At 41.4% G+C, this 24045-nt stretch overlaps 1 protein-coding gene across 4 annotated transcripts in view; it reads right to left on the reverse strand.

The window, feature by feature from the left end:
* The window catches only part of PHF14 (PHD finger protein 14), a 293179-nt gene that overhangs the window by 90333 nt on the left and 178801 nt on the right, over positions 1 to 24045 (reverse strand). For 3 of the 4 annotated variants that reach the window (XM_040352269.1, XM_040352272.1, XM_040352270.1), the window contains one exon: positions 17751 to 17868. The exons of the other annotated variant lie outside the window; for it this stretch is intronic. In XM_040352269.1, the coding sequence (XP_040208203.1) occupies positions 17751 to 17868 (118 nt within the window). The remainder of the gene's footprint in view (positions 1 to 17750; positions 17869 to 24045) is intronic. 4 annotated transcript variants of the gene reach the window in all.

Here is a 24045-nt window from a genome sequence, read left to right on the forward strand (position 1 = left end):
GGTTATAGTGACTCCAGGCAGGTGAGTTTATCCTCTAGCATAACCTTTGCGGTTGAGTGCTGTTAAAAAGGCAATACATTGGCCCTCGAGAACGGTTTTATGAGCTTCCCAAAGTGTAGAGTAGGAATCTTCTGAGTTTTAAAGTAATGTTGCAGAGCAACGCCTAATTCTAATTTAGAGGGTTCATATTTAAGTAAACATTTGGTAATGGCGTTTTAGGTGGATGGGGGATGGATCTCTAACACAAGAGTGATAGGAGATCTAACCAAAAGATAAAGAAAATGTGCAAGCTTTTTCAAGAGCGTAGTAGTGTTGGTCCATTAGCAGAAAAATTATTTGTATGTGTGTTTGCTTAAAATAAACTGTAAACTGCCCATCTCTGAGGTGATCTGCACACCATATTTCAATAGAGCAAATCGCTAGGGAGCTACTGAAATAGGGGGAACTGTTTTTTAAAAATGAGGAGATGACTTCCTCTTAGCAGTGAATAGTTTATCTAGATGGCAAGAGTGTTGTAAACTTAAGTTCCCTCCAAAAACAAATATCTATGATCCAATGAGAAAGGGTACTTGATTAATCTGTTGGGAAGACAACTTGATTGGTGTTGAGTACATAAGGGTTACAGAGGGCAATGCCAGTGCTTTTTCATGTACTCCTAAGAATGATATAATGGGGAAAAACGTGGGTTTCGCTTAAAAGGGTACACTTGTGACCCTCTATACCAGGAACCTCCAAACTTGCTAAATTGACTGTCCTTCAGGCTTTAGGGAGCCCAGACTGTGGCTAGTGGAACTAGAAAATGCCCTAGCGCCAGTGGGAGTAAACAATGCCACATCATTAGTATTAGTGGGAGAAATAGTGCCCCATCATTGGTTTTAGTGGGGAGAATAGCTCCCTGTCATTGGTTCGAGTGGGAAAAATAGTGCCCCATTGCTGGTATCAGTGGGAGGAATGGTGTCCCATTGTTGATATTTATGGGAGGAATAGTGCCCCGTTGGGTGTCTATGGGAGAGATAGTGCTCCAACACTGGTGTCAGTGGAAGGAAAAGTTCCCCATTGTTGGTGTAAGTGGAAGAAATAGCCCCCCATTGTTGGCATCTGTGGAAGAGATAGTGCCCCAACACTGGTGTCAGTGGAAGGAACAGTCCCCCCCTGTTGGTGTAAGTGGAAGAAATAGTCCCCATTGTTGGTGTCAGTGGGAGGGATAGTGCCCAACACTGGTGTCAGTGGAAGGAATAGTGCTCAATCATTACTGTCAGTGGAAAGAACAGTCCCCCATTGTTGGCGTCTGTGGGAGGGCTAGTGCCATATCATTAGTGTCAGTGGAAGAAATAGTCCCCCATTGTTGGTGTCTCTGGGAGGGATAGTGCCCAACACTGGTGTCAGTGGAAGGAATAGTTCCCCATCATTAGTCAGTGGATGTAATGGTGCCTCAAGGGGCATATAAAGGCAAGCAAATTGCAGACCAAAGTTAGACCACCGCTCTATTTGAAAAGCATGCTGTGTTATCTGTAAAGGGTTAACATGGCACTAATTTAGTCCTTAGGTGCAAGACTGTGGAAACGAGAGGGGTGTATTCCCCCTCTGACGTATTAAGGCCTAGTTGGCACAGCAGATAACTCTTGTGCATGGCTTCAGCCATAACCATTGTTTCCATTTTAACTAGAGTGAAAAACTATTAAACCCCCCAAAAAAAGAAAAAGAAAAGAAAAAAAAGAAAAAAGAAAATAAACTATTAAACCCCTGTCACTTTTTTTTTGTTGGACTAAACATAACAAAATATATGAACAAAACAATGTAAATTCTCTCTAAAAACAGAGCAAGCTAAATTCCTTTTGGTGTTTTTTTTTTTTTTTTTTACTCAACTGCAGAAAAGTAGTAACAAATGATTCTTGATAATCAAAATAAATTGAACAAGATATATGGGTGTATTCTGTATACAGAACTGCTTTGTGCATCTCCCCACTGCCTCAGGGATATGAAAAAAAAAAAACCCTATCAGCAATAACAGTTGTTCCCTCTGGATTCTAATGCATTATAAATATGTGCTTAATTCTGGACTTCCTAGACAACAGAAGTGAAAAAAAAAAAAATAGAATAACTTTATTCCTTTCTTTTTTTTTTTAAGTTGGTATATGTTGTTCTTGCCGAGTACAACGCATGCAATGTTTGTCATAAGAAGAACCTTGTCAGTGTGGAAATCAACACCTCTGCTCTCGGGTGACAGGCGATATTACCAATTGTTAAGTAGCAGGCTCTATGCCCTCCAGTCAATGTCTGTCTACAGCTTGACAAGTAGGGTAAAAAAGAACTATATTACACAGTTTGAAACGAACATGACTCCCAGTAAATCCCATTGCATTCTGTCATAAAAAATAAAAGAAAGAAAAAGGAATGGACACGAACGTGGAAACAATGGCAAGCTTTAAAATATACCAGTTCCCGCGGTCATTCCCATTGGAGCAGACAAAATATTTTTCTCTTGCTAAATTTGGAAATTAAGAGAAATTAATCAGTTGCCATCTAATGGCAAATGTTCACAATTAAAGAAAAAACTTCAAAATGTATAGAACATATATAAAGCAATTGTAAATGTAATATTTTTTTCCTAAAGTAAAGAACGTGTTACACTTATGCTGCGTTTAGACATTCCGACAACAAAACCGTGGATGTTGGTTCAAACTTGTCTTGCATACACACGGTCACACAAATGTTGTCGGAAATTGCGAACGTTAAGAACGCGGGGACGTACAACGAGCCGAGAAAAATGAAGTTCAATAACCAGTGCGGCTCTTCTGCTTGATTCCGAGCATGCATGGAATTTTTTACACACAGTCGGAAATTCCGACAACAAGTTTTGTTGTTGGAAAATTTGAGAACCAACTCTCAAATTTTTGTTGTCGGAATTTCCGACAGCAAATGTCCGATGGAGCCCACACACGCTCGGAATTTCCGACAACAAGCTCTCATCGAACATTTATTGTTGGAAATTCAGAGCGCGTGTTTACGGCATTACAGTATCTGTACTGTGCAATGCCCATTTGCAGCCTCACTGTGTCCATCTGCATGCCTCAATGTGCCCATCTACCTGCCTCATGTACCTGATCTCCATTACACGGGTGCTGTGACATGCAGTCTAGTCAGCAGCCGTCCAGTTTAACAAATCCCCGCCTCCTCCTCGTCCGTGATGAAACACGGATTCAGTTTCCCAGCAGTCAGTCAGTGTTCTGCCCATCAAGGACGAGAAGGCCGGGCTTTGTTACACTGGACGGCCGCCAACTAGACTGCATGTCACAGTGTCGGGAGATCAGGCCCATGAGGCTGCAGATGGGCACAATGAGGCAGGGAGATTTGAGAGTAAGCGGAGGGGGGCTCTTTCAGCACAAAATAAATGTGCTAAAAAACTTGGCTTATACTCGAGTATATACGGTATTTAAAATATATCTAAAATATATCTAAACCTAAAAATAGAAATTAAATTATACAAATAATTCCCAACTTGGCAGTTCTAGATGTAGTGCCGTCATTCAATTTTTTTGTTCAGGTTTTTTTTCCCCCTTTTATTTTAACCTTTTTATTTTCACAAGGTTATCCTGCACACCACTCTTCTTGTCACTTCGTGGCTATGCCCATTTCTCCATGGTGTCTATGAGGGCAGCTATGGCTGCCACAGAGTTCCAGACAATGAGCTGCACTCTACCCCGATACTTAATTCAGTAGATAAGAGACCATGGTGCATATAAAATGGCCTCCATAAGCTGTCCAATGAAAAACTTATCAAACAAAAAGCTGGCACCACCTTGAAAAAGAGCTATGACTAAGGCACACACGTAAGCTTTCTGGTATGCTGGATTTTAACCCAATAAACTGTGTCAATAAATTGTCAGTTATCTGAGAATCTTCAATGTGTTGCTGACTTTCTGGAGATATTCGTGGTTGTCACACAGGCTGGACTTCAAATATGTCCATCTTTGTTCATCTCCATTACATAAAGAAGTGATGGGACTAGTTACACAAAGAAAGCTTTTCCTTTCTTTTTATTTCACAAGTAGGAACAAGGACATGAAATTTCTGGCAAAATCAAGAACTATTTTTCAAAAGTGTGCTTAGTCTGAAAAAAAGAAAACCAATGCCTTTTTTTCTCATCTGCAGGGTCCTGGAGACGCCCTTTCTTTTCCAGGTTTTTGGGGAATTTCCATGTGGCACATTTTCTTATACATCTCCCCCATATGTATTTTAAGCAATTTAGTCTCTCTACTTATTACTATTTGGTAAGACTCTAATCAAGTTTTTCAGGTTTTATATCATTTTGTTTGCATCCTATATTTTGTTATACATATGCAACATTTCATAACTATGTCCGTTTGATTTGATTTATGTTTTCAATATATATTGTTTGATACTTGATATTTGCTTTGATTAAAACACACACACACACACATATATATATATATATATATATATACACATACATACATACATAATGTGTGTGTGTGTGTGTGTTTTTTCAAGCTTTACATGAGCACTCATACTCTTTTACTTCTAGTACATAATTATACGCTATTGAACCATCTCCTGAAGAAGCTCCACCTGGAGCGAAACATGTCGAGAATTTTGTCTCTTTGTGTACCTATTTAGGATTAAGTAGGCTTTTTGAATATGAATTGTCTCATGTTTTTATTTAAAAAAAAAAAAAATTGTAATAAATAAATTTTCTATTTTTCTAATTACCGTATTTATCGGCGTATAACACGCACCCTAACTTTAAGAGGAAAGTTTTGGGAAAAAAACGTTCCAAAGCCCCCTGCGTATAACACGAAGGCACAGTTTACCCTCTATTTTCAGGGTAAAAAAGTGAGTGTTATACGCCAATAAATACAGTATTTGTAATGATCTTATTGCAATTTGGTCATTCCAAAAACTTGACACTGTCAAAGTCCCGAGGCTTGTGACCTCTTACCCTTCTCCCTATATCCATTGTTACCAGGGATGTGGTGTCTGTATCCCTTTATGCTCACTCATACCTATATAAAAAACAATGCAGCTACCTTGTCTAAGGACTGGCAGGTTGCAACTTATAAACATTTGTTTTTTATTTGAGATTCATGCTAGGATATTCTAAAGAAAACATTTAACATTTGCATCCCAGAAAATACGGCAACATATTTCTAAGATTGGGTAGAGGGGTCTGTATATAATTCATGTACAACTCACCTTTTGTGGTGGCCTTTACATGCTATAGAGCAGGTGTATGCAACCTGGGGCCCTCCAGCTGTTGCAGAACTACAAGAACCATCATGTCTCTGGGAGTAATTGTAACTGCCAGCCTTGCAATGCCCCCTGGAAAATGTACTGTATATACTCGAGTATAAGCCGACCCAAATATAAGCTGAGGCACCTAATTTTACCACAAAAAAACTGGGAAAACTTATTAACTCAAGTATAAGACTAGGGTGGGAAATGCAGCAGCTACTGCAAGCGGAAAAGAGGGTCAACAATGCCCATCTGAAGCCTCACTGTGCCCATCTGCAGCCTCACTCTGCCCATTGTATGCATCACTGTTCCCATTGTATGCATCACTTTTCCGATCTGCATACCGGATCTCCCGCTGTTTCACGCAGTCAGTCGACTGGCCGTCCAGTGTAACAAAGCCCCATCTCCTCCTCATCCGTGATAGGCGAAACACTCAGTTTCCCAGCAGTGAGCCAGTGTTCCGCCTATCACGGACGAGCAGGTGGGGCTTTGTTACACTGCCTGGCTGCCGACTAGACTGACATCACAGCACCGGGAGATCAGGCGCATGAGGCTGCAGATGGACAGACTTAAGTATAAGCCGAGGGGGGCATTTTCAGCACAAAAAAAAGTGCTGAAAAACTCGGCTTATACTCGAGTATATAGGGTAGTTCCACAGCAGCTCGAGGGCCCCAGGTTGCCTACCCCTGATATAGAGTTTGGGATAAAAATACCAAAGGTTGTAGATAACACCAAGCTATGTAGTAGAATAACGTCCTTACAGAAGGTCTACAAATTACAAGCAGACCTTAATGCTTCCTGATGACCTGGATGGTTTTCAATCCCTGTATACCCAGCTTTAGGGAACCATGAATAAATGTTTTCCCTGTTGGCACAAACTGGACCATGCTTTGGGTTTTTTATTTACTTCCTTTAGATCAACTGTTGGTATACAGTTCGTTTAAGGGTGGTTTTCTATTGCTGGTTGGACATGATGGACTTGTGTCTTTTTTTTTTTTTTTATTGACTATATTAACTATAAATTAGTTGTTCTGGGGTTTCTCAAAACTTTGTCAAATATTTGTATTGTTTGGGTAGGTGCAGGCTATCAATAAGGTAGAAAGACCTTCCTAGATGAGAGTTCAACGTGAGAACATGGAACATCAAAGAATAAGTGGTCAGAAATTAACCACTTCAATACCGGGCTTTTATACCACCTCCATACCCGGCCTATTCTGACACTTCTCTCCTACATGTAAAAATCATCATTCTTTTGCTAGAAAATTACGCAGAACCCCCAAACATTATATATGTTTTTTTAGCAGATACCCTAGGGAATAAAACGACGGTCATTGCAACGTTTTATCTTGCACGGTATTTGCGCAATAATCTTTTAAACACCCTTTTTTTGGAAAAAAAATAGTTTCATGAATTAAAAAAATAACAAAACAGTAAAGTTAGCCTATTTTTTTGGTATTATGTGAAAGATTATGTTACACCGAGTAAATGGATACCCAACATGTCACGCTTTAATTATGCGCACACTCATGGAATGGCGGCAAACTTTGGTACTTAAAAATCTCCATAGGCAACGCTTTAATTTATTTTTACAGGTTACCAGTTTAGATTCACAGAGGAGATCTAGTGCTAGATTTGTTGCTGGCACTCTAACGCACGCGGCGATACCTCACATATGTGGTTTAAACAGCGTTTACATATGTCGGCGGGACTTACGTGTGCGTTCGCATCTGCATGCGAGCTACCGGGGACAAGGGCGTTTTAATTGTATTTTTTAATCTTTTATTTATATTTTGACTTATTTTGTATTTCTTTTTTACACTTTTTTTCCAAAAAATGTTTTATTTCACTTTTATTCCTATTACAAGGAATGTAAACAGCCCTTGTAATAGGAAATGTGTGACAGGTCCTCTTTATGGAGAGATGCAGGGTCAATAAGACCCCACATCTCTCCTCCAGGCTGGAAACCATGAGATCGGTGAAAAAAAATTCACCGATCTCATGAATAGTTGCTTACAGCCGCAATCGCGGCTTTGTTTACTTACGGGGACCCGGGCGTGACGTCATCACATCGCACCCGGGTCCTCCGACGGTCATAGAGATGACTGGTGACCATCTGGTCACCAGTCATCTCTATGCTTCCTGCCAGCGCTGGACGATTCGTTCTCCGGGCCCCCGATGGCACGGGAGAGCCCGGAGAAGCACCGGATGGCGGCGGGAGGGGGGGATGTCCCCTCCTGCCACCTGTAAGAACGATCAAGCGGCGGAACCGCCGCTATGATCATTCTTATGTCGTGCAGAATCGCCGGCTGAACAAGAGGATATCTGGATGATGTCTCTGGCTGCAGGCATCATTCAGATATTCACCCGCAAAGCCCAGGACGTCATTTGACGTCCACCCAGGATGGGAGATCCCATCTGTGGACGTCAAATGACAATGGGCCGGTATTGAAGTGGTTAAGTAGTCAAAAATTTGTTCTTTTAAAATATTAAATAAAGAATTATAAAAACAGCCCATTCTGTTTCAGGGGACATAGTTGCCCCCTTCTAATGGGCAAATCAAATGAAAAGTCATGCAGCTCGCATTCTACTACTTTGTTTATCTTGAAGAAAAGATAATTTAAAGTGGATGTAAACCCCAATTTTTTTTTTTATGTCACAATGTAGAGAATAAGATTTCCTATCATCTATGCCCAGAGTTAATCCAGCTCTGAGCAATCCACTTTTTATTGTTCAGGGAAATAAAACAGACTTCCAGATAAAAACCAAAGTCCTTGCTTGAGTGACAGGTTATTTACATATCTCGTGCACTGCTTGCAGACATACACAGCTTCTGTAAAAAGTGCTCAATTCACATCCCCCTCCCCTCTTCCCTCCAGCTCTATGTATATTCTGATGGCTGTTGCATTTTCTCATGGCACTGAACTGTCACTCACCCCATATTTTGAAAACATTTAATCAAAACACAGGGGAGGGGATGTGAATTGCGCACTTTTTTTCAGAAGCAAGGACTTTGGTTTTTATCTGGAAGTCTGTTGCATTTCACTGAACAATAAGAGAGGATTGCTCAGAGCTGGATTAACTCTGCGTGGCAAGACTGGGCACAGATGATAGGAAATCTTAAATTGTACATTGTGACATAAAAAAAAAAAAATTGGGTTTACATCCACTTTAAGTAAATGTATACACAATTTTACTGTGTGAACATTATCAAATTATTTTTACATATCCTGGAAAATGCACAGAACATGAGATAGCATTTCTGATATCCCCAACTATGTCCTGAGGTTTACTTTGCTGAACCATGTGTCTTTAGTGATGGAATGACCATATACCAACAGGGGTCATGTACACCAACACAGTGAGTATCCAACTAATGGTGTCAGGATGACCCACTCAGCAGAAAGTTTGAGCAGATTACTGCATCCCTTAGAATCCTTGCAACATTAATAGTCTATCTACCATATGTGATGTGATGGTCTTTTCCTTAGTTCAGATGCATTTTAGATGCTTTTGTTTTTCCAAGCGAATTGCCTAAAATTAGGCTTCGCCCACTATTCCACAATGAAGTGATGCCAACAAGGGCAGATGGAACAATATATTACTTGGTACTTTTCCATAAAAGCTGAGCTCAAGGCTACTTTAAATCTGCATTATGTGTAGTTGGATACTACACTCTGTATTTTTATTTTTCGTCCTCCAGTTGTGTCCCCCTGTTGTTGTTGTTTTACATATATGGGGGCTAATTTCACTCTTAAAGTGGATGTAAACCCAATTCATGAAATTTGAGTTGAGAACATATATCTGCAGTATTTTGTTATCTCTCTTCAACGAGCCAAGTCCCATAGCTCTCTCATGAACCGTTCCTCTATTATCAGCCTGATAACTCCTGACAAATTCTCGGACACTTTAGACCAGTGATATGCAATTAGCGGACCTCCACATGTTGCAAAACTACAAATCCCATCATGCCTCTGCCTCCGGGTGTCATGCTCGTGGCTGTCAGAGCCTTGCTATGCCTCATGGGATTTGTAGTTCTGCAACAGCTGGAGGTCCGCTAATTGCATATCCCCGCTTTAGACAAAAGCAGCCTGAAATCTACAGTCCGGGGAGGTTGCTAAAATAGATTAGCAGGGAGCAGGTCCTATTACAAAACACCTCTAAGAGCCTCTGCCTATGAGTGGGGGTGTGTCTCTTTCCTCTTGGCTCTATGCCCAGACATCACACTCTGTGTTAACCAGGAAGAGAAAATCTCCTAACACAATCTTATCTTTCTAAACAGTATATAAATGTATAGACAGCAGATATACATGTAAAACCTATGTAGGGAGATTTGTTTCATCTCTGTGTATCATCTGAGGCTGTTCACTTCACTGGGTGTATGGAGGGTTTACATCAACTTTAAGATTTCATTTACAACTTATTGGGCTATATCTCTGTTTTTTTTTTTCCTTTAGTGTATTGCCAAAATCCTAGTTTGAGAATTGTCCTCCAATGGCTGTTCATACAAAATATTCAAGCTCATGTTAGTTCTTTCTCTCAATCTATAATCAAGCCTACACCATCCTTTAGTCTAGCAGGAATTTACATTGAACCGTTTTCCTCTTTTTTTTTATTTTTTTAGGTTTTCATTCCATTAATCATGGGTTTCATCTGGCCATCCACAATTTCTCTCCAGTATTTTCTCAGTCTTATGCCATGTACACACGACTGTTTTTAATGGTCTAGAAAAAACATGTTTTTTTCGACGCGATTCTTGTCAAGCCTGCCTTGCCTACACATGATCGTGAAAAAAAAAAAATGCTCGAGCAAAGCGCGGTGACGTACAACACGTACGACGGCACTATAAAGGGGAAGTTCCATTCAGATGGCTCCACCCTTGGGGCTGATTTTGCGTTAGTAAAAGTTTGGCGAGAGACGATTCGCACTTTTCAGTCTTCGTGCTTTTCAGTCTGTTACAGCGTGACGAATGTGCTATCTCCATTACGAACGCTAGTTTTCCCAGAACGAGCGCTCCCGTCTCATAACTTGCTTTTGAGCATGCGTGTTTTTTTTCACGACGTAAAAGCCTACACACGGCCGTTTTTCACGACGTGAAAAACGTCAACGTGAAAAAAAAAATAGAGCATGTTCTAAATTTTTAATGTCTATTTTTCACGTCATGAAAAATGCTCTGGAGCCTACACACGATCGTTTTTAATGACCATTCTAAATACGGTCGTGTGTTCGCGGCATGAGGGATTGCCTTTGAGCAACCACATATCTGTTATTGGACTTAATCTGTGTTTTTCTCTGGATGTGATGCCACATGCACATTTAACTATTTTGTTGTAAGTGAGTATGTAACCCTAATGCATCTCCACTGTTTTATAGATTTATGTGAGTATTATCCTAACTGTGTTCTATTCCCTGTTGTATTAGGTCTCCTGAAGCAGTAAATTTGTACTCAAATGCATCAGGAAATACAACAGTGTTCCTGCATAGACAGTTCTGTTTTTTGTATGATGATTATGAAACGATATTGTATGTACAATTATAATAGGGCCCAGCAGGAACTGGATCCTTTCCTAGGGATGGAAAGGATACCCTTTATCTTTTTTTTAATTCATAGATCAATAAAGTGTTTGTAATATTTTACTGGGTACATACTCTTCTTCTGTTCTTGGGTCTGTATTCGTGCTCCTCGAAAGTTACCTCTTTTTTGCTGTTTGTATGGTTCTAGTAGTTTGGGATGTGGTGCCGATGATATCAGGTCATGCCCTTTATTTGTGTTTTCTGTAGTTGGATATTAGTCTTTGCAAACCAATTGTGTATTTTGTAAGAGAGGCCTCCTTTCCTTGTTGCTCCAAAAGTTATTACTATTTTGAATGGCACAAGCACAGGTGAACAGTCTCAAAAATGGGCACAAAGAGCTTTCCCGTGACATAGGTGCAGGTCCCAGGTCTACATATCTTGTCTCTAAAGGTGAGCACTTTAATCACCATTTGTAGAATGTGTCAAGATTGCCACTTCAATATGTTTTTTTTTTTTTGTACATGCCAGTACATCTTCAAAAAAATTTAAATAAAAAAATCTTACTGTCAAACAAGATAGACAGGAGAGTGAAGTGGTTTTGTTTTTGGGAATTGTGTTGAAAATACCAGGGCCATGCAAGGTCTGAAAGCTGTGATTCTTGTAGCATAGGGTATGGAAAACTGGTTCCCCTGTATCAGCAATATTTGTGTCTAAATTCTATGGAGTTGGTCAAATGATTTTGCTAGAATGTACTAAAAAAAATGTCATCTTGCTGTGGAGGAAAATCATCCCAGCTGGGATTTTATCATCCAACTCCTGACAAGGAACCTGGCCACCTAGGGTCGAAAAGTAATTTTATTTTTTATCCCATCAAGACATGAGAAAATTGATAATTTGGGTGATTTTGTTTCTAATTTAATTTTTTTAAAAGAGACTTGATGCTCCAGTGTGTTAATTTCGGCATGAATGATTCTGGATAGACTCTGAATGACAATAAAACATCTTTTAACTAAGGGTGAAACTCTTCTATGTTAAACATCAGACAGGAATTCAATACTAATTCCTCTTCAGTCAAGGGAAGGCTGAGATATTTAAGTGGAACTGAAGAGAAATTAGACAGTTCTAAACAAGACCGGACAGCTTATTTCCTTCGTCTACAGGCCCAGGTTCACTGTGAGGGTCACCTCCGTGGGCTTCAACCACTAATGAAAGCGCTGAAATTCTCATTTCAATAAGACAATTTGCTGCTGTGATTAGTATAGCGAACAGCTTAATGCAACAATGTCAGGAAATGTTTAAAGTGTATGTGAACCCAAAATCTTTTTGTATATTTTGCATGTCTCGCTGTATACAAATTTCACAAAAATCAGAGAACATTTTTATCTTTTGCAAAGTTCTTTAACTGGAGATCCTGATGTAAAAGCACTTACTGTATGCTGGTCGACAATGCTAAACAGCTACATCACAATTGGCAGCAGCGATATCAGCTTGCAGTGCAAGCTCCTTCAGTTGGCCATTGGGTTTCCGATCTGATCCAATAGGCAGCCCAATGGCAATAGCTTAAAGTTGTTGGTCTACTTTTGTTACCAGTAAAATCCAGTTCTTGGAGTACATCACGGGGCACAGAGGTCCCTCCCCTCTTTTGGGGGTTTATTGCTTGCTACAAAACTGAAGTACTTCCTGTGTGGGAGGAGATAAAGCAAAGTTCCACCCAAAAATGGAACTTCCGCTTTAAGTACCCCTCGCCTCCTGACATGCCACAATTGGCAGGTCATTTTTTGAGGTTTTGATTGGTACCCAGCTCTCCGTCATGGTATGGTCGTCTGGCCACCTGGTTGACTCCTCCTCTTCCACTAGGCAACCCCTCCCTGCAATCTTTTGGGACACATCACAAGGCCCAGAAGATTGCCTGGCCACTGACAGAGCACAGCGTGACTCGCGCATCCGGCTGTGAAGCCGCAAGCTGTCACAGCCTGACGGCCACACTTACAATGATGGCCCCCCGCAGAAAGGAGGGGGAGAGGAGTGAGCTGTTGGGTGGCCGCATCATCGGACCACAGGACAGATAAGTGTCTGTTTATTAAAAGTCAGCAGCTACACTTATTGTAGCTGCTGACTTTTAATAAACGTAACCAGTAGAACTGCGCTTTAAGTAGGGGAGGACTTCCCCTATGTTTCTGAAAGTGTCCATTCACCGGTAGGTGGCGCATAACCCAGGTAGTCACGCTTTATACCCTGCTCTGTGTTCCGTGATGTACGTAAAATAAATGGATTTTGTAAACGTGAATTTATACCATTGAAATATAAGTACAAAAAACACTGCAGGCAAAAGATATTGCATCCACCTGGGTAAAAACCTCATAAAAGGTGTGTACGGAGGCCCAGGTCACAGCCTTGGAAACCTGAGCCACTGATGCCAGATAATAGATTTCCCAACACTAAGGCCTTGTACACGACCGGATCTGTCCGCTGATACTTGTCCGTGGACCAGTTTCAGGGGACATGTACGGTCGTGTGTACGGCCTATCGGACCGTTTTCCAGCGGACATTTGTCCAGCCGACCGTTTTCCAGCGGACAAAAATTTCTTAGCATGCTCAGAAAACTGTCCGCTGGAAACCTGTCTGTCGGACATGTTCGGTCGTCTGTACAGACTCACCGGACATGTCCGCTCGGCCGCCATCCCTCGCATGCGTCGAAGTGATTCGACGCATGCGTGGAAGCATTGACCTTGCAGGGCCGCACACGTCGCCGCGTAATCGTCGCGGTGACGGCGAGGCCACGTCACCGCGTATCGTGTACGCGCGGATTTCTGTCTGATGGTGTGTACAACCATCAGACAGAAATCTCCGGGCGGACATGTGCGCTGAAAACGGTCCGGCGGACCGATTTCATCGGACAGTCCGTCGGTGTGTACGGGGCCTTATGGTAGAGTGAGCTTTCACTGGAAAAAGTGAGACCGTATCCTTCAAGCCATAGGCTTAACCAATAAATTGACAAATCCACAGTGAAATGGTCAACTTGGTAACCACCTGACCACTCCTAGGACCTTCGGGAAGGGTAAACACGTATTCCAACTACCTGATTGCAGCAGGCACTTTCAAATACATTTTGACAGCTCAAACCACCTCTAATGTATGAAGGGCATTGTCCCCTGTCAACTAAGGCCTGGGGGGAAAATAAAAAAACTGGTGAAAAAACTGAAGTACTTCCTATTAGGGAGGGGTTATATTTTTTTTTTCTGCCCGTGTCCAATAACCTATAGGTGGTGCATAAACCCGGTAGTCATAATTTGTAACCTACTGTGTGTACCGTGATGTACGAAAATGTGTTTTCACTTTGGGATCTCCAGGTAAGGAATTCTTCAACAAATTCACAATTTGCTTAAAGTGGGAGTAAAAACCTGCATGCATGATCTTTACCGATAGGTAAGCGTATATTAAGGCTTACCTGTAGGTAGTGTAAATATCTCCTAAACGTGCACCATTTAGGAGTTATTTAAAGAACATGCAGCCAGTGACGTCACCGGCACATGCCCTCTGAAATAACGGCATACCCGTGCCGTTCCTTCAGAGTCTTGTGCCCTAAACGGTTGCTCCTACGCGCGCATGAGCGAGAGTGACATCATTGCGACTCTAGCCACTTACACAGCCGGGGTCATTTTTTATTACATTTGTTATCATAGCATATCATTATTCTATGTGCTATGTATGTTTTTTTTATGCAATACAAAGCTCATTGTACAAGCCTAATCAGTTTCTGAAAGTGTCCAACAGCTCCTATGCAAAAACAACAACTTTTGAAAGGAATGTGATAGAATATGAGAGATAATGTTGCTGATTTCGAAAGTGCATTCCCCTAGGACTCCCACAAGGACAGATCCTTGTGGGACCCCACTTATCACACAAGACGATTCTGAGTGCTTACTAATTTATCACCACTCTTTGGCCACAACCCTGTAAACAGTTTTCCAGGTACATACCGCATGGTCCACACCTACAAAACGTCAGTTTGTAAAGTAAACCTTTACAGGGAACTGTTTTAAATGCCTTTGCAAAATCCAGGTATACCATGTCCACAGCCTACCTTTATCTAGGTGGCAGCTCACTTCCTCATAGAATGTTAACAGCTTGGTCTGGTGATCCTTCATGATTACTACTAATGATACCGTTTCGTTTTCATCAGCAATTTCTTGGACATGGCCCCTTAATATCCCCTCCAATATTTTACATACTATCGATGTTAGGCTGACTGATCTGCAGTTTCCAGGGATATCTCTCGGCCCTCTTTTACATATTGGTACCATGTTGGCTTTTCTCCATTCAGCTGGTACCATTCCTTTCAGTAAACTATCTATAAAAATTAAGAACAATAGTCTAGCTATCAGCTGACTGAGTTCCTTAAGCACTCTTAGGTGTAAGCGATCTGGTCCTGGTGATTTATTAATGTTACGTTTTTCAAGTCTATTTCTGATACTGGCATCTGTTAGCCACAATTGTACATTCTGTGACGTGTTAACATTACATTCTTGGTTACTATATGCCCCTTTTTCCTTTGTGAAAACTGAGGAGAGAATGCATTTAAAACCTTTTGCTTTCTTCCTGTCTTCTGTAACCAAATTCCCCTGATTTTCATTATTGGGCCCAATATGCTCCGGCCTCATTCTCTTAATGTTAATATAATGGGACTTATTTACTCTCCTCTGCTATGTGCCTTTCGTGGCCAATTTTAGCAGCCTTGATTGCACTCTTACATTTCTGATTGCATTCCTTGTAGCGTTGGAATGCTGACAAGGACCCCTCAGCCTTATATTTTTTTAAGGCCTTTTCTTTTGCTTTTATATGGAGCTTTCAGTTAGGGATTTTTTTTTTTTTATCAAATAATTTATATTACATTTTTAATTCCATTATACAACAAACACGTAAAACATTTCCATCACATATCCCTGCCTAGTATAAAAAAACAAACAAACACAATCCTTCCATGTTTGCGCTCACCAATCTATATTTCAATCATTACTTAAACCCCTCCATTACATTATTACACCGAAATGGTGCTTAGATTCAAAAGTAGTTATTTCCCTCCAAGATTCTATCTCATAATTAACTTTCCCTAGTATCATTAATATATTCAGCTGACTGCTCATGCAGATTGGAGACTAACCACCAATACCAAATTTTACCAAGTTAGAGTTTAACACTGTTAAAGCATATCTACACTTACAGAGCTAAAGCTTTAACTGGACTTGCCTCTGCAGAGTCCATAAACCATGGTTAACCTTTCTAGGATTATAGTGAGAATTGGATTTGAAGAGCGGCTACATATCAATTCCAATGCAGAGCCACTAACCCGGTTCAAAACTGCACCCTCTAATGGCAGCTGGGAGCGGCTTTCTGTGCAAGAAAGGATAATGGAAGGAAGATTCAGGACCTAGTGTCTCAAATGCACATCTCTTCGCATTTCTTAGCATATTTTACTTAGGCTGCAGGGCCAAGCACAATAAAATAATCTGCACTATAAGCACAATTATGCTTTAATGAGACATTGTTTCTGCGTCTCTCACTTGGAATAGGTGAGACACTGAAGGAAGACCAATTATCAGCGACTAGATTTATGTGTCTCCTCACCCTAACCCATCAACCTGAAACTCTAAGAATGCACAAACCCTAAAGTGAATGTACGAGTGTTGAGAAAATAAATAGTTTTCTTATTATATCAATGTTATTAGGTGGCTTTGTTCCATGACAAGGCTAAGGTATCAGACCACCATTTTATTTTATTTTTTTACTGAGGGGGTTAAACCCCTTTAGGACATTATGGGTACTATGTGTGCATTGATACCATTTATTTTTTATACCGAGTACAAGTACTGATACTTTTTCTGAAGTACTCGCCGATACCAATTACCGATACCCATTTTTAGCCCTGGTACACATATATGAGAACTGGGTGCGTTTTGAACCTGATATGTGAACCAAAAGGCTTTCCGATTCACATACGTGCGGGCAGGCCACAGGGCGGTTCCAAAAATAGTCCAATATAATTTTCAGCCCAGTTCAGGGCGATTTCCTATGTTATACAGGTTAACAATTTGCACCTGAATCGCAGCTGAAGTGCTGAAGTCACGCTGGACAGGGCTTGAAATCGTGCTGCAAACCGTCTTCACACATATGTAAAGGTATCAGTTTAGCAGCGGAAGATTTGCAATTATGCAATTGCCTAGCATCAGTACAGATACCAGTCTCGGTGCAAAACGAATAGGTACACAGTATGGCCAAAAGTTTTGGAACCCTGTCCATCACACCTTTGGGCTTGTTGGAATTTTCATTCCAAATTCATAGGAATATGGAGTTTCCCCTTTGATGGCTATAACAGCCTCATCTCTTCTGGCAAGGCTTTCCACAAGATTTTGAAGAGTCTGTGGTAATGTGTGCCAATTCAACCAAAAGAGCATTTGTGAGGTCAGGCACTGAAAACAGGTTCACACTTGACTTTCCAATTCATCACAAAGGTGTTCAGTAGGGTTGAGAGTCAGGGCTCTGTGCATGACTCTTGAGTTCCTCCACACCAAACTCATCAAACCATGTCTTTAAGGAACTGGCTCGGTCATGCTAGAACAGGAAAAGGCCTTCTTCCCCAAACTGTTATCACAATAATGAAGTGCACAATGGCCTACAATGTTTTTGAATGCTGAAACATAACAGTACCCTTCACTGGAAACACTTGAACTCAATCTGCAGATCCACATGCTTTTGGTCATATAGTTAGGTGTGATGGTCAGGTATTAAAAAACTTTGGGCCATATGGTGTATGAAGGTAACGCACAAATTATTTGTTAAACAAAATCTGCTTTTAAAACTACTGCATGGACCACACTCTAAAATGTAATAAACTGAGCTCCAGAAAGTATTAAGTTCCGATAAAGTTTAAATTTGGAGAACAGAAAACAAGGTCACCTAAATGGTCCAAATTTCCCTGTCAAACTTACCTTGGAAGAGGAGGAATCGCACTCTTGACAAATCCACCCATACCCGGTTTGTTTAGGAGACTTTTTCAGAGGTGGGTCGAGGCAACCAAAGTGGTAGCAAAGCTTACATTCATCACACCTGCAGGAGAAACATGCAGATGTTACAGGAGAAGCTTAATTAACCTAGGTGTTAGTCAATAATAAATCCAGAGTGTACTGTGGGCCCAACAGTGTGGGACAAGTACCACTCCAGTGTAGTTGCTCATAAGGGATAGAAGACTAACAACAGACATATTTGGTGAAAACCAAAATCAATTTAGCAGAGCAACCTCATACCAACTGTGAAACATGGTGGTTATTTTTTTATGGCATTGGGTTGCTTTGCTGCTTTAACTACTTGTCCACCGGGCCTATTTTGGCACTTCTCTCCATGTAAAAATCACATTGTTTTTGCTAGAAAATTAATCAGAGCCCCCAAATATTATATATATATTTTTAGCAGACACCCTACGGCACAGGTGTCAAACACAAGGCCCGCGGGCCGAATCCGGCCCCCCATGCCATTTCATGTGGCCCTCGCACCTCTCCTGCAGCTGCAGGGGAGCTCCAGCCTTCCTTCCTCCTCCAGACCCTTACTTTCTGCTTTCAAGCAGGGCATTCAGCTTCTTCCCAGCAGCAGCATAAGGAAAGGGGAGTACACTGTGATGTAAGGAAGGGTGTAGGACTCAACTTCTGATGATGGGGTGGCTCTTGACATCTAATGTAAGGGGAGGGGGATGTGCTGGACATCTCATCTTACAGATACAACCGGGCCTTTTGAGTGCAATCGTAATGCTGATGCAGCCCACAATGAAATTGAGCTTGACACCTCTGCCCTACGGAATAAAATGGCGGTCATTGCAACTTTTTTTCTCGCACAGTATTTGCGCAATCATTTTTCAAACGCCTTTTTTGGGGGAAAAAAATGGTTTCATGAACTAAAAAATAACAAAACAGTAAAGTTAGCCCAATTTTTTTGTATAATGTGAAAGATGATGTTACGCCGAGTAAATAGATACCCAACATGTCACGCTTTAAAATTGCGCACACTCATGGAATGGCGCCAAACTTCGGTACTTAAAAATCTCCATAGGCGTCACTTTAATTTTTTTTACAGGTTACTATTTTCGAGTTACAGAGGAGGTCTAGTGCTAGAATTGTTGCACACGACGATACCTCACATATGGGATTTGAATGGCATTTACATACATGCGTGTTCGCTTCTGAGCATGAGCTACCGGGGACAGGGACGTTTAAAATTATTTTTTTTTAACTTAATTTTTACACTTTTTTTTTATATTGTTTTTTTTTATCACTTTTATTCCTATTACAAGGAATGTAATAGGAATCACTGTGACAGGTCCTCTTTATGGAGAGATGTGGGGTCAATAAGACCCCACATCTCTCCTCCAGGCTTACAAGCATGAGATCTTGAAAAAAAATTCACCAATCTCATTCCGACAGCAGCGATTGCGGCTTTGTTTACTTCCGGGTACCCGGCGTGATGTCATAACGTTGCTCCCGGGTCTCCGACAGTTATAAAGATGACTGGTGACCATCTGGTCACCAGTCATCTCTATGCTTCCCAGCCAGCGCCGGCCGATTCGTTCTCCAGGCCCCCGATGGCACGGGAGAGTCCGGAGAAGCCCCAGATGGCGACGGGAGGGGACGGACATCCCCTCCCGCTGCCTAGAAGAATCTTATCGTGCAGAGAATCGCTGGCTGAAGACGGTGATATCTGAATGATGCCTGTAGCTGCAGGCATCATTCAGATATCACCGCACAAAGCCGAGGACGTCATATGATGTCCTCGGTTGTCAAGTGGTTAAGCCTCAACTATGAATTCCACATCATATCAAAGTGTGCTTGATGAGAATCTGAGGTCATCAGGCTGAAAAGGTTAAGAGTAACCACTTCGTTGACGATTCCTACCTTTTGTTATTCTGAAGAAATAGCTGTTTGTCTGTATCCATGTGCAAAATGAATAAGCATGTGAGTTCTTTTATTATTATAAATCAGCTGCTGCACTTGCAAGACCCTAATAAAATAAACTGCAGGGTCTGGACTCTGCACCCCTTTAGATGCGACTTCCCTTTGGGACTATTTCGCCCCAAAAAAATTATGGGATGCCAAAAATCTGACTAGTATCTCGGTGAAAAGAAAAGGTAATTTTTAATAACATTCAAATACAATACGAATTGTGCTGCAACTGTATAGGCTATATCTTCTTTTATTTGCGATTTTTTCCCCCACAAAGTGGAGAAATCTTTTAAAGTTAAACGGGATTTTTTTTTGCACACTAGAAAATATACCAAAAATGGCTGTACTAAAAAAAATAAAAAAGTATTTTCTGCTACTGGGGGCTACACCAGCTTCCGAGGGCAAGAGTGTACTTACTTTTCTACACCATATCATTACCGTATATACTCGAGTATAAGCCGGGGCCCTAATTTTACCACAAAAACTGGGAAAACTTATCGACTTGAGTATAAGCCTAGAGTGAGAATGCAGCAGCAGTGGAAAAGAGGGTCAACAATGCCCACCTGAAGCCTCACTGTGCCCATTTGTACGCCTCATGGGCAAAGAAAAGACATCCAGTGATGCAGTAATTTCCTCAATGCAAGTAATATAATTGTGGACTTTATCCTTCTCCACATTTAGTTTCTGTACACGTTCCTCTATTTGTTGTTTCAGCTGCCGTAGTTCATTTTTAACTTACTTAGAAATTACTTTTTCTGCAGAATCTTCTCCAGGTTTACCAGATTCCAACCATCTACTTACCACATGGGCATGCCTGTAGTGTACCTGTATTCTTGTCGGGTCGCGGGCATCCATTTTTCAAAAGTTGTGGCTACCTCCTGGTCCCGTTCCGTAATAGGCGCTTGACATTGTGTTTCGCTACCGCCTATCACAGAGGTCCTCTCATCCTCGGACTCAGTTTCCCAGCAGACACTGTGTTCATTGTTCCGCCAATCACAGACCTTCTTTCATCCTCGGACAAGAGGACGTCCATGATAGGCGGAACACTGAACACAGTGGGGCAGATCCACAAACAATTGCATGGGCGCAGCGTATGTGAGATACGCTACGCCGCTGTAACTTACTTTTCCCAGCTTCGAATCCACAAAGAATTTGCGCCGTAAGTTACGGCGGCGTAGTGTATCTCTCGCAGGGTAATGGCGCGCAATTCAAATGCGGCGAGTAGGGGGCGCGTTTCATTTAAATGAAGCATGTTCCCGCGCCGAACGAACTGCGCCGTCCCTAAATTTCCCGCCGTGCATTGCGCTAAATGACGTCGCAAGGACGTCATTGTTTTGACGTGGACGTAAATTACGTCCAGCCCGATTCACGGACGACTTACGCAAACAAAATAAAATTTTCAAAATTATACGCGGGAACGACGGCCATACTTAACATTGTGTACGCCACCATATAGCAGCTTTAACTATACGCCGGAAAAAGCCGACTAGAGACGACGTAAAAGAATGCGACGGCCGCTCGTACGTTCGTGGATCGTCGGAAATAGCTAATTTGCATACTCGAAGCGGATTACGACGGGAACGCCACCCAGCGGACACCGAAGAATTGCATCTAAGATCCGAAGGCGTACGAAGAGGTACGCCTGTCGGATCTAACCCAAATGCCGTCGTATCTTGTTTTGAGGATTCAAAACAAAGATACGACGCTGGAAATTTGAAAGTACTCCGGCGTACTCTCTTTGTGTATCTGCCCCAGTGTCTGCTGGGAAAGTCAGAGGATGAGAGGACCTCCGTGATAGGAGGTAGCGGAACACAGTGTCAAACGTCTATCACGGACCAGGAAAAAGCTGTGACTTTTGAAAAATGGACGCCCGAGACCCAACAGGTACACTGACTCGAGTATAAGCCGAGGGGGCCATTTTCAGCCCTTTTTTAAACTTGGCTTTTACTCGAGTATATACGGTACATATATTCATAATTTTGTTAAATAAATTATTTAAAAAATATATATATATATCGTTTTAATTCAAGCATATCAATTTTATCTGCAGGTACTGTTTGAATGAGGATCTAATGTTCAAATATAATAAATAAGTTGATTTCCATGGAGTGCATTTATTTATTCATTTTTGTTTTCACAGGACTGCTTTGGCAGCTGTAAGCTTGTTGGGGGGGTACTCTGAAGGCAGGAAAAGTCAGGAACACCAGTGGGGGACCCCAGAAGAGAAGGATCCGGGCTGCTCTGTACAAAACCATTACTCAGAGCAGGTAAGAATAACATGTTTGTTTTTTTTTTAACTGAAGGTTTAACCACTAGCCGACCGCGCACCGCCGTTCTACGTTGGCAGGTCGGCTCGGCTGGGCGAGAGCACGTAGTATAACGTCCTCTCTCTCAGCCGCCACTAGGGGCGCGCGCGTGCCCGGCGGGCGCGATCGCCGCCGGGCACACGCGATCGCTCGGTACAGAGCGGGGACCGGGGGCTGTGTGTGTAAACACACAGCTCCCGGTCCTGTCAGCGGGGGAAACGCTGATTTTCTGTTCATACAATGTATGAACAGAAGATCAGTGTTTCCCCTAGTGAGGCCACCCCCCCCCCCCCCCCCAGTAAGAACACACAAGGGACATACTTAACCCCTTCCCCGCCCCCTAGTGTTAACCCCTTCACTGCCAGTGGCATTTTTATAGTAATCCAATGCATTTTTATAGTACCGATCGCTATAAAAATGCCAATGGTCCCAAAAATGTGTCAAAAGTGTCCGAAGTTTCCGCCATAACTTTGCAATACCGAAAAAAAATCGCTGATCGCCGCCATTACTAGTAAAAAAAATATATTAATAAAAATGACATAAAAATACCCCCTATTTTGTAAATGCTATAACTTTTGCGCAAACCAATCAATAAACGCTTATTGCGATTTTTTTTTACGAAAAATATGTAGAAGAATACGTATCGGCCTAAACTGAGGAAATTTTTTTTTTTTTTATATATTTTTGGGGGATATTTATTACAGCAAAAAGTAAAAAATATTCATTTTTTTCAAAATTGTCGCTCTATTTTTGTTTATAGCGCAAAAAATAAAAAATGCAGAGGTGATCAAATACCACCAAAAGAAAGCTCTATTTGTGGGAAAAAAAGGACGCCAATTTTGTTCGGGAGCCACGTCGCACGACCGTGCAATTGTCTGTTAAAGCGACGCAGTCCCGAATCGCAAAAAGTACTCTGGTCTTTGGGCAGCAATATGGTCCGGGGGGTAAGTGGTTAATATCACTTTAATTTTATAATGAAAGGGGACACTTCAGCAAGCAATAAAAAAAAAAAAAAAACGAGGACGACACCAGCAAAATACTAGAGCAATAATCCGGCACTGGAAAAGGACAAGCAAAGTGTTATATATTTCAATATTGTACAATGAGTTTCAGAAAGGTCACAGTGCTGGAAATATATGTTGCCATTCTCAGTCTCATTACACGGTGAAATCTTTATGCTGTACACATCACCTCTCTGTGCCTGTTAATAAGCCCTGGAATGATGTGCTTGGCCTACTGTAATCTACAAAGCTCTCCGGCACTCCTCTCTGTCAGATCCCTGCTTAGTTACTGCAAATAATTAACTTTCAGGTACTATTACTCTGACTGGCTGCACGGTGCACATATTAAAGGAGAACCCCGCTAATCTTTAATTGCATCCAAAACAGGGCTGGAAAATAGAAAATAGAGCTTTCTTTTGGTGGTATTTGATCACCTCTGCGGTTTTTATTTTTTGCGCTATAAACAAAAATAGAGCGACAATTTTGAAAAAAATGCAATATTTTTTACTTTTTGCTATAATAAATATCCCCCAAAAATATATAAAACATTTTTTTTTCCTCAGTTTAGGCCGACACGTATTCTTCTACCTATTTTTGGTAAAAAAAAAAATCGCAATAAGCGTTTATCGGTTGGTTTGCGCAAAATTTATAGCGTTTACAAAATAGGGGGTAGTTTTATTGCATTTTTATTAATTTTTTTTTTTACTACTAATGGCGACAATCAGCAATTTTTTTCGTGACTGCGACATTATGGCGGACACTTTGGACAATTTTGACACATTTTTGGGACCATTGTCATTTTCACAGCAAAAAATGCATTTAAAATGCATTGTTTAGTGTGAAAATGACAGTTGCAGTTTGGGAGTTAACCACAGGGGGCGCTGTTGGGGTTATGTGTTCCCTGAAGTGTGTTTACAACCGTAGGGGTGTGTGGCTGTCGGTGTGATGTCATTGATTGTGTCCCCCTATAAAAAGGATCACTCGATCGAT

The sequence above is a fragment of the Rana temporaria genome, chromosome 5 (assembly GCF_905171775.1).
Source record: "Rana temporaria chromosome 5, aRanTem1.1, whole genome shotgun sequence".
Taxonomy (NCBI): Eukaryota; Metazoa; Chordata; class Amphibia; order Anura; family Ranidae; genus Rana; species Rana temporaria.